Source organism: Taeniopygia guttata, chromosome 9 (genome assembly GCF_048771995.1).
Source record: "Taeniopygia guttata chromosome 9, bTaeGut7.mat, whole genome shotgun sequence".
Lineage (NCBI taxonomy): Eukaryota > Metazoa > Chordata > Aves > Passeriformes > Estrildidae > Taeniopygia > Taeniopygia guttata.
This window is the reverse complement of record NC_133034.1, coordinates 6,667,285-6,682,694: the sequence shown is the minus strand read 5'-3', so window position 1 is coordinate 6,682,694 and position 15,410 is coordinate 6,667,285. Positions and strand designations below refer to the sequence as shown.

Genomic DNA, 15,410 nt, shown 5'->3' with positions numbered 1-15,410 from the left:
GACTGCACTGGGACATCCACACAGCAGAGACTGCAGCACTGCACATTCTCCCTACCCACTCCCAAGGCTCTTCTGCCACAGCCTGGCATAAACCCAGGGATGACAAGACACGTTGGGAAGGGTGAGGGCACAGGCCAACACCCCAAGCACCTCCTGAGTCTCCCAGGTGGCTGTGAGCAGCACAACCACACTCATTACCTGTCTCACCTGTACCCTCTGTTCACTGCACTGCAGCCCAAGGGGTGATCATGTAGGGCAGAGAGTCCCTGCCTGACCCACCAGCAAGAGCTGGCCAAATAGAGCCAGCTCTGAGCCCAGGACACTGCAGGGACCCTGGTGAGGGACAAAGCAGCTGTGTCATGCATTCATTGGTTCCTTTATACACAAGGCAGAGCTCTCGGCAGCTGCATTTTGCATCCCTCTTCCCCTCTGGAGGGTCCAAGCCTGCAGTTCTGGATTCTTCTTCTCGTTATGTGTAAGATTCCTTGTGCTAACACTCACGTACACACCTGCATCATCTCCAGCAGTCTCCTCCTGGCTGTACAAACCAGGCCACAGGCAGGTTTTACAAAGTGCCACAGTGAAATTTCCCCACAAACCCTTCTTACACACCCATTCCACCTCTGAAGGGATGTGCCCAACTGCTGCCATCACCTCAGGAGTGTGTGCTCAGAGCCAGTGCCTCATGGCATCAGGTCATCAAACACACTGGTGACTACCAAGACATTAAAAATTACAAGAAAACTCTAGTTCTATAAAATTTTTCCCCAAGAAAGGCAAATGATTTGACCAACCATTACCAGTAAGATGTTTTCTTCCTAACAACCTCCAGATCCCAAGCTGCTCTTTCCTGTAGAAAGTGGTAAGTCACAGAAGTTTCCATACCTTATTTGCTCATCTCAATGATTTTACTAATCCACAGAAATCAGTCTCACCTTGTAGCACTCCTTTTGTCTTCCTCTGAAATCAGGAGCCACACAAAATCTGCGTAACTCATGCGCCCTTCCTTTTGAACTTCAGTGCCTCTAGAAGACATGGCAGAAAAAGAATAATTAAAAATCACTAGGCCCCTAAACACTCAATATGTCAAAGATATTTTTCAAATTTTTAGCAAGAGAAAATGGGGCACTGTCACCTATTTAGTCAGTACTCCCTGCACCCTGCAGCATCAGGTACAGCATTTGCTACCTTTTATCACTGCAGAGCTGAAGCTCATCTGCCACATCCCCTCCCACAGCACATCCCTCTTCAGAGACTTCAAAGCAGTGCTCTGCAGCTATCCCTGTGCCATGTCTTCCAGCTATGCCCAGTTATCCCATCCTATGGGATTTTTATTTTGTTTTCTTAAGTTACCCAGAAGTCTCACTCCATGTTCAGGCAGCTCCAGCTGGAGCACCCTCTTGGAAACCTCTTGGAAGGGGCATTTCTGAGAATAATTTGTATTTCTCAGCCTGACAGAAACTGCCTTCCCTTTCTCCCCCAAGCAGTGTGCTACTCCTTACCTCACCACAGCACCGCTGAATATCCGCTCAATGATCCTGTTTGACAAAGCTGGAAACAAGGAAAACATGGAGAAAGTGAAGCTACAGCTCACAGCAATAACTACAACCAGTTGTTCATGCTGAATCCACACAAACCCCCTTCCCCTTGTTAAAAGAAGGCTCTAACTACACTGCCTGTCTAACCACCCGCTGTTTAGCAGCATTTTCTAAAACCCCAAGATGATTCTCCCAGCGTGTCTGTCTTTGTATCCTTCCAAACACCACACCGTCCCACAAAGATGGCAACTGTTATCTGGATCCTTGGAAATGGGCACGCTACTCCTACTTTGCTGCAGTAGGCTTTGCAAAAGTTCAGTTATCAAGCAAAAATGACACATCAAATCCCTACAAAACACTTTTGAGGAAAGGATAGGCTGTGGCAACCATGCTGCAGGGAAGATAATGGAACACCAGCATAAAGGTGAGGCTCTACCAGCCAGGAGATATGTGGGATAGATTGTTATGGCAGAGCACAAACCAAGCAGCAGGTACCAGCTCTGGGCAGGATTTGCACAGTGACCTCACCACCCCAGGCAGCTGAGTCCCACCTGGACTCCTTCTACACTCCAGTGGACCAGGCACAGTTCTGGCACTGCAGCCAGGCAGACCCAGCCTGCCCCACCCCTCAGGTGCCCTGGCACAGCTGACAGGCTGCTGGGCACTGCACCCCATGGCTTCTCCCCTTAATCCTTGGCTCCTCCCAGCACCTCAGGGCTCTCAAGCCTCCTGTGCAACAAATACTCTTTTCCACACTGCAGTTTCGCAGCAGGGTTCAGTCTCCCAGATCACCCATCCCAAAGGAGGCACTCCTCCATGCCCACCCACCCACCCTATGATCAACACTCCTGAGTCCTGTGACTGCCATGCTCCCCCAGAACCCCCGCGGCCCCCTCATAAATGCCTACACTTGGAACACATAGGTGTTTTAGCCCTTTGTGGATTTGTATTCCATTCATCTATGGCACTTGAACCTTCCAAAACAAAGAGCTTAACTTCTGGAAAGAAGGTTCTATTGTGAACTGAAGAGATACTCTCCAGAGTCCATCTGCAAGCTGAAATCCCCCAAACTCCACTGGACTCTGGATTCCTCTAATGTATAACTAGATTGCACTTTAAGAGATAGGTGGCTACATTAAAACTTTTTCTGAGGCATCAAATTAACCAAATTAAAGGCAGGCTTTATTCTTCAGTAGGAACATTCTGTTTTCAGCAATGCCCTTGCCACATTTGCAGGCATCATACCTTGATCACTGTACCTAGCCAGGTCCTTCTGGCTGATGTAAAGGTCATGGTCAGTATCCAGCTCCCAGAATTTGCAGTATATGACATAAAAGTGCTCATAGGAGAAGTAATCTGTAATCTGATTTATGTCATCCTCTTCTTCCAAGAGAGCAAGAGTCTGAAAGGGTACAAATACAGTGGGAAGTTAAAGCTGGGTGAAGAGGCAGCTCAGCAGCTGAAGTGCTCCAGTTTCTCAGGAAGCTGGGTGAACACAGCCCTGACAACTAACCCAACTGCAGCCTTTCCCCAAGACATGTGGTTGCTGTATTCCTTAGCAGGTACTTACAGAGCACCTGGCTTGGCCATCCTGCTTAGCACAACATCTCTGCCACTCCTGTTAAAACTTTTTGCTCATTTTCAGCTCTAATGAAGAGTGAGGCAGAGAAACAGGAACACAAACTGCTGTGTCAGCTGGGATCCATGGTCTGGGTAACAATCCTGACCTGCACCAGAGACTCTTAGAGCCACTTCCACAGTCTTCCACAGGACCTGAGGTATGTTTTTACACATCACACATCCCTGTCTGCCTCCTGAAGGGCAAAATCAAGTCTTGTTCCAAACTCACACCTGAACTGGGACAGGAGGGATGGACCCCAAACTAATCACACTGACTTCCCTGTGCTGTTGCACAGTTTAACTGGGATGCTCAGACAGATTTCCAACCATAACCTCTGTTGACATGTCTCACTAGGAAACATTTCGTGCTAACATCCATGTTTCATTCCCACCTTACACCTCCCTGTCCTTCCTAGCAACAAGAGGGCATTTGCACATTTCCCACCTCCCTACTTTTCTTCTTGGTGATGAGGCCACAAGACACCAGAAGCCTTCTTGTCTAAGAAATCATGGTTCCAGCGAGCTGCAGGGTGGCCCCTCCTGCCCTCACAGCCTCTCCCAAGGGAGCAGGCAAAGCACAGCCTGAGCTATCCCAGGGAATGGCATCCCCAGGCAGGCAGACTGACTGGCCCTGCTACCCATAACCATAAAATAGATGCTGTGCTATGTGTTGGCACTGGTATTTCAGTATCAACTTCCAGCCACCTCCACATCCAAGGAATCCAACTGAATCCAAAGAAAACTCTCACATCCTACTATCCACCAGGTTTTCAGTGACATTCTGGAAGGGATAACAGGCTGGCATTGCCAGACCTGCACTATTATGAATTGCTGATACCCAGGTCTCAACACCTTTGATCTATCACTCACTGGCCTCTCCAGATTGTGTCTCTCTCTCTCTCTTTACAGATGACAATCATTGGGGAGCTTTTGCCATAATGATTTTTTTCTTTTGTAGATCACACCTAAAGACACCATTTAGACATGCAGCAAGAAACTGAACTTCCCTGCTGCAGGAGATGAAAGGCAGACTAGATATGAAAGAAGAAAAAATGAGAGAATGTTTAAATAGTGAAAATGAATGAATAAAGATGCAGGATAATCCAGGAAGATTTATTTGTAGCAGAGGTTGGAAAGGAACAGGGATCCCAGGGCTTGGACTGGCATGAACCAATTCAAAGGAGCACTCATTTTTCCATTAGCTGATGGGGTCAAGTAGGGGAGATGATGTCTGAAAAGAGAAAGAATGTGAATTCATACTTGAGGGGTTTGAGGAAAACAGCACACTACACCTGAAAGGGCACAGGACACAGGAGGGAAATCTCACTGTTTTATCCAGTCCTTCACCTTTCAGCTCAAGATTTTCTGGCTCTTTAGGTTGGGCTGGACATGAGCAACCTGAGACAGTCTTAACCTGGTGCTCTTTTGGGCAAAACAAACAGAGGACAGAGATCCAAATCCTGACATAAGGACACACTGCAGGCACTGGAACAAGAACTAAGCTCCATTCATTATCCTGTGGAGCTCATCTCCTGAGGTGCCTCATCCTGAAATTGCAGAGATATTCCCGACCAGCTGTCAGTGGGCTGAGGACTGCCTAGGAGGCAGGAAATTGGCTCTCCTACCCCTGCCACTCCTGCAGCTCTTCTTGGCTGCTTGTGAGCCACTTCACATGGGTGCAATGCCATGTCCTGCATCCCTTCCTGCTGTCTGGACCAGGAGCCAGGCTGCTGCTCCATGAAGCCTCAGAGCAGGAAAACAGTCATGCCATGATCTTCTCTCAGTGCCCTGAGGCCATTCTTGTCCTTGCACTTCTCACCTCAACTCAGACACAGCTCCTCCAGTAGCCCCAGCAGACCCCTGGCCTGAGCACCTGGCTCATCCCACTGCAGCCCAGGTGCAGCTCCCTCACCACTCAGTCACAGGAACAAGGAATGCTGCTGCACTCTGGATCCCGCTCCCACAGAAACCCACGTACTTGCAGGAAGTTGCTTTTCCTCAGCTCTGTTAGCGTGATCTTCCCCGACCAGGATCGATTGACTGTGTAGAATATTCTCTGGATAACCTGCAACAAATGAACACTGCTCTTGAAATCAACTCCTGAAACACAGCAATCTGGGAATTTAATCGCAGTACCTTGGTTTATTCACTCATCCTAAGGAGACCTCTTTTTGAAAACTGTTTTGGGATCTTTTCTGTAGATACTACTATCCTTAATTGACTACACAGTCTGAAAGCAACATTTGCTTCTTAAATAGTATTATCCCTTTCCAGTGTGTAAATATTTTCACTGCTCTAAATTGACCTCTTTGGGCATGCAGATGTATTACTTATGTCAGGAAACAGGCTCAAAGTGTTGATGAATCACTTTGAGTGATTCACATTTAAGGGGATGTAGTTTGCATGGATCCCCAGTGAAATAGGGTTCTAGGGGGGAAAAGAAAATACTTCTGATTTTTCTGGTTCGTGCAGAGGAAGCAACACATGTAAATGAAAGACACGGTGAATGTCTGACCCATTGTAACTATAACAATGCCTCGTGTTCCCAGTGCCTCTAATGAAAGTAAGCAGGAGAGGTTCTGTTTGCAATTATTTTCGGTAGGTGTTAAACTTGTTTGGCTCCTTTCCAGATCTGCCTCTGGTGAAAGTAAGCAAAAATCATGGGGGGAGGCACAGAACTCTCAGAAGCCAAAAGCAAACAGCTTCCAGTGTGAGACAGCTCACTCTCAAGCTCCTCAAAAAAGCAAACAGCCCTTCTCAATCTGCTCCTTGTCAGCTGTCAAGTAACATCACAGAGTAGGGAAAAACAAATGTGTGACCAAGCACATGCAAGAATAAACCTAACAGGGCAAACAACAAATAAATATCACTGGCATGAGAAAGGAGGAATAGAATTGACTTATCAGCACTGAAATTTTGTTGACCAAACCTACTGCAAACCTTTGTCTATAACATGTAAGCACATTGGTAACCTTTAGTGCACACTATTCCAACACGAAAATCAACTTTACACAACAACAATGTGGACATTACAGGGATTCATCAAGCTAGCAGATAAAAGGGATGGATTTCTCTTTTAGCCAGAACTAGTTTCAAGTGGGCAACCACTACTGAAGGGCCATCTTTGGACTCAGTCACACAAGTGCTGGTTCTTGGTTCAGAACAGATCCAGAACAAGTATGAGATTGCTCCCAACAATCTGCTTTGAGATAGAGAGTGAGACAGCAATTGATGATGACACACACAACTCTGAGAACAATAAGAATGATGAGCGCATTCAAATGTATCCTGAAGAGACAGAATTGATTGATTCAACTTAGCTGAACATGACACCTTTTGGTAACACTGCAGGCCCTTCATCATTCCAGGCCTAAGAGGTGGACATCCTTTTAAAGTTGGGTGTCATTTCAATTAAAAACAGACCAAAAACCAGATCTATACTAACTGTAGCAATCATTGAGTAATGTTCTGTGGCCTCTGCAGCCCAAGATGTCAGATTAGGTAATCATAATGATTCTTTTCTGGTCTTAAGCACAGTGTTTGTTTCTTCTTTCATGCCTCTGGTAGCCACTGTCATTCTGGACTTTGGCTTTTGCTTCCAGCTTGCACAAGAGCTCAGAGGGTGGAGCGATCTCACCTCACACATCAGCCATTATCACACCTGACAACTTTGTAGCAACTCTTAAAAATACAGGGAGTTCACACCATTCCAAGGACTCAAAAACAGCAATCCCAAGAATCAGAAACAGGACTCCATACCAGTAATTCTTCTTCTCCCCTGCCTGTAGGATAGTAGAAGACAACAAACTACTCCCATTTGTGGCACAAACTGTTTGTCTACCAGACCACATTGATAAAGGTTCATCTGCTCCCTCCTCACCTATCTGAAAAAAAACCTATTCAGAGGTAAAATGGGATGTCTTTTCACTTCTCTGACCATATCTAGTCACTCAGTGAAGGCTTTATTATTCAAATAATGGCCCAGTTTCCACAGACAGTACATAGTATATATCTCACTATAAAGTCTCAGTACTTATCTTTTTCTTTTTCAGGTTGTAAACACCAAGCTGTCAAAAAAAAAAAAAAAAAAAAAAAAAAATTGGGAAATTCCTAGGTCATAACCCAGCCTGAGATGATGTGCAGCACGAAAGTTATACTTGTCACTCAGGCCATAACTGGCTTCATTCTTCTGAGTTCAGTACACAACCACAGACCCACAGAACATCTTGAGTTGGAAGATGGCACAAGGATCATGAAGTCAGATTCTTAATTAGCCTTTGAAAGAGGAGCCTCTTTCTACTTCCCCATTATCCTCCTGTAATTGAGCTCCAGGCCCAAACCATTCATGGATGAGTTCCAGACCTTTCCTCAGTCTTCCCACACAAGAACAAAAGCAATTCCATTTCTGGACAAAACAGGAACCTTTATTAATCCCTGTGGCCATTGTCCCCTTACACATTTACATTGATGCTACTGTATAAGCTAAAGCACTTTTCCACAAGCTTTAATCTTTAAACTGTTTTTAGCACAAAGCTTTCCAAGAGCAGCATGCACTGCTAACTCTGAGCCTGGTCTGAACATTCGGGTAGAAGTCACACTAAAGCTTTACAACAAATGCACAGGATATTCTGTGATGTTCTGCATCATCTTCACCAGCTTCAGAAGTTGTCTCTGTTGAAACAAACACAACTGGTTTAGTAATACAGTGGCCAATAAAACAGATATGATACAGCTGAAATTCCAGCCTGGTGTGTCCAAAAGGCTCCTTTAAAAGGTTCTGAGGTGGCAGTAAGAACTGAAATGTGCATTCACATCTTACCCATCCCAGACTGTGAGGTCACTCTCCAGGAGATTTCAGCCAAGTGATGCTGTACCCAGCAATGAACACAAAGCCATGTGTCCTTATGGCCCTTGTCTGTAACACAAACATGAACTGTGATTCTTGTGTGGCAGTAAACACAGCACTCTGTCTCTGTAAGGAGGTATAAGGTACTCTACCTTGAAGCAATGAAAATTATCCAAGTGGTCTCAAAATCCAAGGACAAAGCTGTTTCCTTCATTGTCTCCTGGTGGAAATACTGGATTTTGAAACATTAAAGAAGGGTGTGCCAAACTGTCTGTGAAAGGAGAGGAGAGCAATAGGAACTCCTGCCATCAGAGAGCAGAGCCACTGCTGCAGAGGACTGAGTCCTGCCCCTCCAGATGGGCACAGCCTGCCCAGCAGCCTCCTGCCTCCCCAGGTGCTGGCCCTGCACCAGCCCACGGAGATTTTGCTGTCAGCACAGACTCCCAGAGCAGTGCTGTCCTGACAGCTGAAGGACAGCTCATCTTTGTCAGGTGTGCTGCTCCACAGCCCTCTCCTCAGCTCCAGGCACCACCATTCCCTGCTCCCTTTGGAGCAAGCCTTGAAATCCACCTGTGTCCCAGCACTGCCAGGAAGGATGCCCAAAGGCTCCCACTGCAGCTGGAAAGCACAGCAGACATACAGGCAGGATCAAGAAGCACTCAGGAGCTTCATGTACTTATGAAAGTCTGGTTCTGTGACTGCTTTGGTGACACAGCACCAAACCCAAGCACCAGGGAAGTTGTGCAAAAGGAGAGAGGAAGGAAAAGGTGCTGCCCTTTAGCAGCAGCCTGCACTTCAGTTATCTGGAAGTGGAAGCTCAGCTTCACACAGCTGGTCTCAGCTACATTGTGCAGTGCCCCTGATGAGTCCAGAAAGGGCAGCAAGGGTGGTCATGTGATGGATTACTCTACAAAGACATTTTTGTTTCTTGCCTGAAAAATACAGGAACAGTGTGTGATTTAAGAGGAACCCATAAAGGCAGATGCAGAGAATTGCCTTTGTCAGCAGCCAGGATAACTATGCATGGCATTGACCCATGGATACTGCAGTCAGAAACCAACCCTAGTGTGACCTTAAACCTTTCAGTCTCACCCTTCCATACACTTGAAACACCAAATACCAGAGTGCATTGTACCACAGGCACTTTCCGCACTCACCCATTCATGTGCTTCCATAATTCCCCGGCCATTCCTATACCTGTTCTGGCTTAATGCTTAATGTTGTCTTGTTCCACAGGGACTAAACATATTGATTATACACTGCTGTCCACTGTCATGTTCAAGTGCATCTAAAACATTCACAATGGATTCTCATTATACATTTTCATTAGTGTGACATTTCAGGGTTTATCCTGAAGAAGTGTCTTTGTGCCATCTGCTCCTTACAGGAAAGGAACAAGCATGTGTGTGCCAGGAGCCTCCCAGCTGCCATGTGTGGTGCAGCCCCAGGCAGGCCCTGGCAAACAGGAGAAACTTTAAGCCCTGAGCCCTGCTGGGATACAGCTCCCATCAGGTTTGTTATTATTTGAATTCGTTACTGCTGTAGAGATAAAAGTTCCCAACGTGTATATCTTTTATCCAGATTCACACCCAACACCAGTCAAACTCAAGGCCTAAAAAAAGTACAAACATACTTAGTAAAGTACTAGCCTAAGTGCTGACTGCAGAGCTGGAACAAAGCTACTGAACAAACCCTGGCCACAAAAGCTTGGGGACAGAGAGCCTGGACAGGCATCCTGGCAAAAGGATGGTTGGACAGCAGATCCCTGGAGGCAAAGGGCACTTTGTACTGAGGAACAATCACAGATTTTCCAAGCTTCAGTGACAGAAACCTTCAAACAGGCAGCCTTCCATGTCTCACCAGTCCAGCAGAATTCAAGGTGACTTAGCAGCTCCCAAAGACCAAAGAACTTCTTTTCCATTCATCAAGCCAAAAAAGATGTTTTTATAGATTTGCTTAAGACCAGAAAGAACCATTATTAACTTTTGGAAAAACCCTTGTCACACACAGGCAGATTATTTTTCTTTTGGAAGCAGTTGTTAAAATACCTCATGGTCAGTAATATTAAAAACACCTCTATTTTTAAATAACTGAAGGATTTTGCTGGTAGGAAGAGTGACAGATCCCAAAGGGAGGCAGAGGCATCACAGGGGATCAAAGAAGCAGCCTACCGTTGTAATATACCGGGAATGGAACTCCGGAGCGTCCTTCAGGAACGTGAGGCCAGGATGAGTTTCTACCACATCCTGCAAGGTAAGAGAAAATGAAATGAAATAGATTTTCTTCTCCTTCTAATGCTTAGCAGTTACTGGGTTTATAAACCAATACTTTTACTTACTCTTGAAACTATTTGCAGCATAAACAATAAAACTGAAATATTTTAATTATCAAGAGAACCTTCTATTACAGTAATAGAATGCATTTACTGGGCAATACGCACCTGGTGGGCCAGTTTGATTTACTTAAGGACAGAAAAACAAAGGAAGAGAGTTAGTGAGTAGATGAAAACTCATTTTCATTGAATGAGACAGAAATTAATTAGTTGACCATGCAACTATCTCTTCTCCACGATTTTTGTTTTCCTCCATTCATTGAAGATATTAACATTTGTTAGAACTAGGTGTCAGAAATAAAGATTCCTTGAGAAAGTCTCCTATGTGCAATTGAAGATGTGTGAGCCTCAGAATGCTTACAGATACGATTTGTGCTTTTCCAAAATTCACTCAGACTACCTGTGGAGCTGCCTCTTTCTCAAAAGCAGCTTTTTGTAAGTCAAACACTGTCTCACAGTGCCAAATCTGCATGATTAAATCCATGGATAAACTGTTCAGATCCTAAATGAATCAGTTCAAATCCTGTATGAATCAATGCCTGTGTAATTTCTCCATGTCTGACTCCTCTACCCTTTAAAGGGGTTCCAAGTTCTGCTGTGCTTCTTCTATGCCATGGTGCCTTCAGGGTTGTGATATGCCCAAATTTTGGGCAGCATAACAGGATGTCTCAGATGGTGGCATAAATCAGGGTAATTTTGTTGATCTCTGGCTGACTAATAGACAGGACTGTGCATGCCTTGGATTGCACCAGGAGCTAAAGAGCAGAGCTGCAATCCACAAGGAAAGGCAGTATGCCCAGTGGAGAAGAGATGAAGAGAAACATGAGAAAATTTACTCATCACAGCCTTGGTTCTGTTTGAGACAGAAACAGCCAGCACAGACACAGAATCTTTCCCCAAAGCAGCATCTCCACAGAGGTTTTACCCAGAGGGCAGCACTCTGTGAGAAATCTAGGGATGTATGGAAAAGATCAGAAAAAGTGCAACTGCTGATCAGAGGAGCATATGGATGTGATTTATAGACACTATAGAGAAGCCCTATCCAGAGTCTGCATAAATGGCCACAAATAAATAAAGTTAATGGAAGGGAAAGAAAGACATGAAATGAGGTTGTGCAGATTTAGCTTGAATATTAGGGAAAAAATAAGCAGTGACATTTGTGCACTAGCAGATTTAGAGGCATATACAGAACAATTGGAACTGCAGAAATTTTGCCAAGATTTCCATGTGATACCGTATCTGGTAGTCTGGCTAGACAAATTTAATTATAACTGTCTTGCCAAGCAACTTTTACAACTTTTCCAATAAGCCTTATATTGTGCTTGACTATCAGCAGCAGCAAGTATTTTTCCCCAATATCCCCGTTGAGAATTGGGACAAATTGCAGCCTGCTTACCAGGCACTGATAAACACGAATCCTGACAAGAGACCAGTCCTCAATGCCTTTAGCAGGATTTGCAGCAGCTGGTTTGTCACTTAAGCACTTCAAAAGCTTATTTCTATTTCATTCCAAAATGAACCCCACCCAGGTACTGTTCAAACCAAAGGTCTGCTGGTCCTTGGTTAAACATTTAATGCCACGGAAACAAAGAAGGCGCCAAGTGAACGCAGCTCTGTGGCCACCGCACCGTGCCTGCGGAGCTGCGGCAGTACCTGCAGCAGCGGGATGAAGTCCTCCTGTTGCAGGCAGTCACAGCCAGGCTTTGCCAGAAGGGAAGTGAACCTGGCGGCATCGTCGTGGCAGCTCCGCAGGATTCTGTGGGAGAGGGGAGGAGTCACTCCCAGCCCTTTGCACCTCCCAGGAGCCCTGGGAGGGTCACAAAGGCCTTACAGCACAACGCACCTGTGCTGGGAGTCACTCAAATGCTGACCTCAGACTGCCAGCACTTCCTTCAAGGTCTTTCAGCTGCACCAGGGCACCCAGCAGGGACTTTTTCCAGGTTAACACTGCTGTGGTAAAGCAGCTTTCTTACTAAGCACCTGTGGAATCAGAGTAACCTGACTCTTACCAATGCTGCAGGCTCACTCCGAGTGAACAGCACCAGCCCAATGGGATGCCACAGGATGTGCTCTCCAGTGTAACCCTTCACTATACTGCAATATTTGGAGAAATTGTCAAACTACAGGAACTGGAGAAAAATCACTTCTAGAAGGAAAAAAGGGCATCCCCTGTTAATTATGGCCCATCTGGAGCTGTGCACCAAAGCCACAGAGAACAGCCTAATGAAGGCATTAGTAGGACTGAGCATTTGAATCTCAGTCCCCTCTGGTTGACAGTGTGCATCTGACACTATCTCTCTGTCTTCTACACAAAATACTGCACTGGCCAAAGGTATCACAGTTATGTGATTCACTCCAGAGAAACTCGTGAAGAGAGGAACTCCATGCCATTTACCAAACACTGGTAGCAGAACATTTGGATATATCAAACACTATGTTGTTCACATAGTATTAGGGAAACTCAGAAAACTACACTGTTTTCTTCATTAACTCTGAAAATACAAATGCACTGTAATTATTTACTGTGAGTGATTATTCACTACTTTCCTCTCCTGAAAGTGCATGAACATACTACTGAAGTGGCTGTAGTTCTCCAGCAGAGACGACACTACCTTGTTTCCTGCTAATTCTGGCCTCATCACTCTGGAAAAGGCAGACTACAAAATAGGGTTCTCTTAAATAAGCAAAAAAATATTTAGCAATCCTTTTGGCTGCACATTCCTATCAAGGTAACTGTCAATTTTACAGATACACTCTAAATCAGCTGCAGAAAGGGGTGCTAATATTTTACCTTAAAATATCTGGCACATAAAGATGAATCCCAAAGCCCTGTTCTAGCCACAAACAAAAAGATCTGACATTCAGAAGTGTTTTATATTGAGCAATTCCTATAGAATTGACAAGCAGTGAGCATGTGGCAGTTTGAGAAGTCAGTCATCTACTAAGAAAATTGGAAATAGGGTTCACAGCAACTAAAGATACCTGGTTTAAAGTTACACCTGTGTTCACATAGCTGCAGTTGAACTTTACCAGAAACACTACATTTCTTCTGTTTTTCAGCTTTCCAGCAAAGATTTTATAACTGTCAGAGGGGAACAGGAGGGGATAAAAAAGAGTATCATTCTAAAAGAGCAATTAAGTGAGAAAAGCATACAAAGCTTGGCTTGGAAATGGGGTAGTTAAAAGGATACAGAAGAGGGACATGACCACAGTCTGCAAATATCTGAAGGATGTGAAAATCAGAGAAGTGAAAATGTGGTATCATACATGAGGGATTAATTAGAAGTAATTGAAAGAACCTAAGGAAGGAAAATATATTGTCTGTGTCAAGACAAACTTAGAGATCATAGTCACCCCTAACATTTTTGTAATTTTGCCAGGGTAACTAGAAGCTGTTTTGACAACATCATCACAGGAAATACTTTGGGAATTCAGGGTTAAAGACTACGTCAAGAATCTGAAGAGCAACCATTAAGTAAAAACTTAGAACTCTCTCTGGAAAGGAGATGGAGACGCTATTCAGGTGTTTCACAAAGTAGACTAAAGCCTGAATTGCCCTGGAGGGAAAAAGATTAGGCAAGAGAACAAGTCTGCTCCATGTCAGAGCTGACTCCAAGCATAATGCATCCATCCAGAGCTCTCCACTTTCACAGTGTGGACTGTCAAACTCCACAGATAAATTCAATAGCTTGCTTGGGAAAGGTAGTAACTATTAAAGCTCCCAGAGTACCCAGTTATATGATGATGCTTATTTCCACATTCCTCTTTCTGTCCTGTAACACTATGACATACCTCCTCTCCCAGTTCCCAAATGACACTTGCTTAGTGCACTAGTGTAGAGCAATAAGGCTGGGCACAAATATACCCCAAATCCACAATCAAGCTACCAGATACCTCAGAACAGCTGACATTTCTGAGGAGCTTGTAAATATATTTTATAGACCAACTAACTTAAAACATCTATACAATTACTTCCAAGTTTGTGAATGTCACATGGAAACAAGTGTTTAGAGGGCTTGGGGGGGAAAAAAATCTCAAGCTGATGGAGATTTTTAAGCCACTTAAAGAAGAGGAAAATTGCATGAAAATGTGGTGGAAAAGAAGGGGGAAAAAAAGAAAAAAAAACTCGTATGGCAGGCTGATTTATTCTTGCAGAAAGTGTTTTGTATTTGCTATACTCACTTTCTCCACATGGACACAAAGGAGTGCACAGAGACACGTCCTGTCCTCTCTCCCCCAGATGCACTGAACAGAGGTGCTTTCCAGTAGAGTGGGCAGCCACAGATCTGTAAGGAAAAAGCAGGGCAAGGAGGAATACAAGAGCAGTCCCAAGAGGAACCTGCTCATTTACACACCAGACTCACCACTGAGACTTTACACTAGGGAAATAGAGTAGTAATGGCTTTCTGACCCACCTATGTGCCATTTATTGCATGCCAAGGTTGAGAACTTGCACACAACTTTCTACTTTGTCATGTGCCTTTTCAAGTGGCTGAGAAACACTCCTCCCAGGCTAGGAAAAGGATCTGGACTACTCAAGCTCTGAACAGTTTAGCACAATTCCCTAGAAAGTGGAATGGAGAGACAGGCACTTCCTTCCAGAAGGACACTCACACCAGCTACATCCCCCACCCACCCTAAAAGAGGAGAGCCTATTCTCCTATGGGATAACCTGTCACAGGCAGCAAGGGAACCCTAGTCTAATTACAGACCATTAATGAATAAATGCCTAAAGGTGAAGTAAATCCCACCCTGCAGTTTTCAGTGCAGTGCCTGCCACCCAGCTCAGTCCATTACTTCCAATAATGCAAGATCTCAGCAGGGGAACACAAAAATGAAAGCGCATATGAGAAGGATTTATTCCAGCCAAAGGACTCCCTGACCAGCACTTTTGAACCGGCCTCTGCAGAAGCTGCTGGCTCTCAATAGCAGTCCATGAAAGCTTGGAGAAACATCATTGCTCAGTTTACAGTGCCAGAGACTCATTCAGGGCAAGCTGATCATCTAGGATGTGTCTGATAAATGCTGGTTTTAGATCAGCAGCACTGTGAACTGCAGCTGAGGGAGAAGGAAA

The 15,410-nt window shown here is 44.9% G+C and overlaps 1 protein-coding gene across 3 annotated transcripts in view; it reads right to left on the bottom strand.

Moving 5' to 3' along the window:
* PPP2R3A (protein phosphatase 2 regulatory subunit B''alpha) overlaps positions 1-15,410 on the bottom strand; it is a 54,355-nt gene that overhangs the window by 9,655 nt on the left and 29,290 nt on the right. For all 3 annotated transcript variants that reach the window (XM_072933190.1, XM_030280161.4, XM_030280162.4), the window contains 7 exons: positions 14,519-14,622; positions 11,990-12,092; positions 10,176-10,250; positions 5,137-5,223; positions 2,784-2,940; positions 1,503-1,551; positions 936-1,025 (listed from right to left, as the gene is read on the bottom strand). In XM_072933190.1, the coding sequence (XP_072789291.1) occupies positions 936-1,025; positions 1,503-1,551; positions 2,784-2,940; positions 5,137-5,223; positions 10,176-10,250; positions 11,990-12,092; positions 14,519-14,622 (665 nt within the window). The remainder of the gene's footprint in view (positions 1-935; positions 1,026-1,502; positions 1,552-2,783; positions 2,941-5,136; positions 5,224-10,175; positions 10,251-11,989; positions 12,093-14,518; positions 14,623-15,410) is intronic.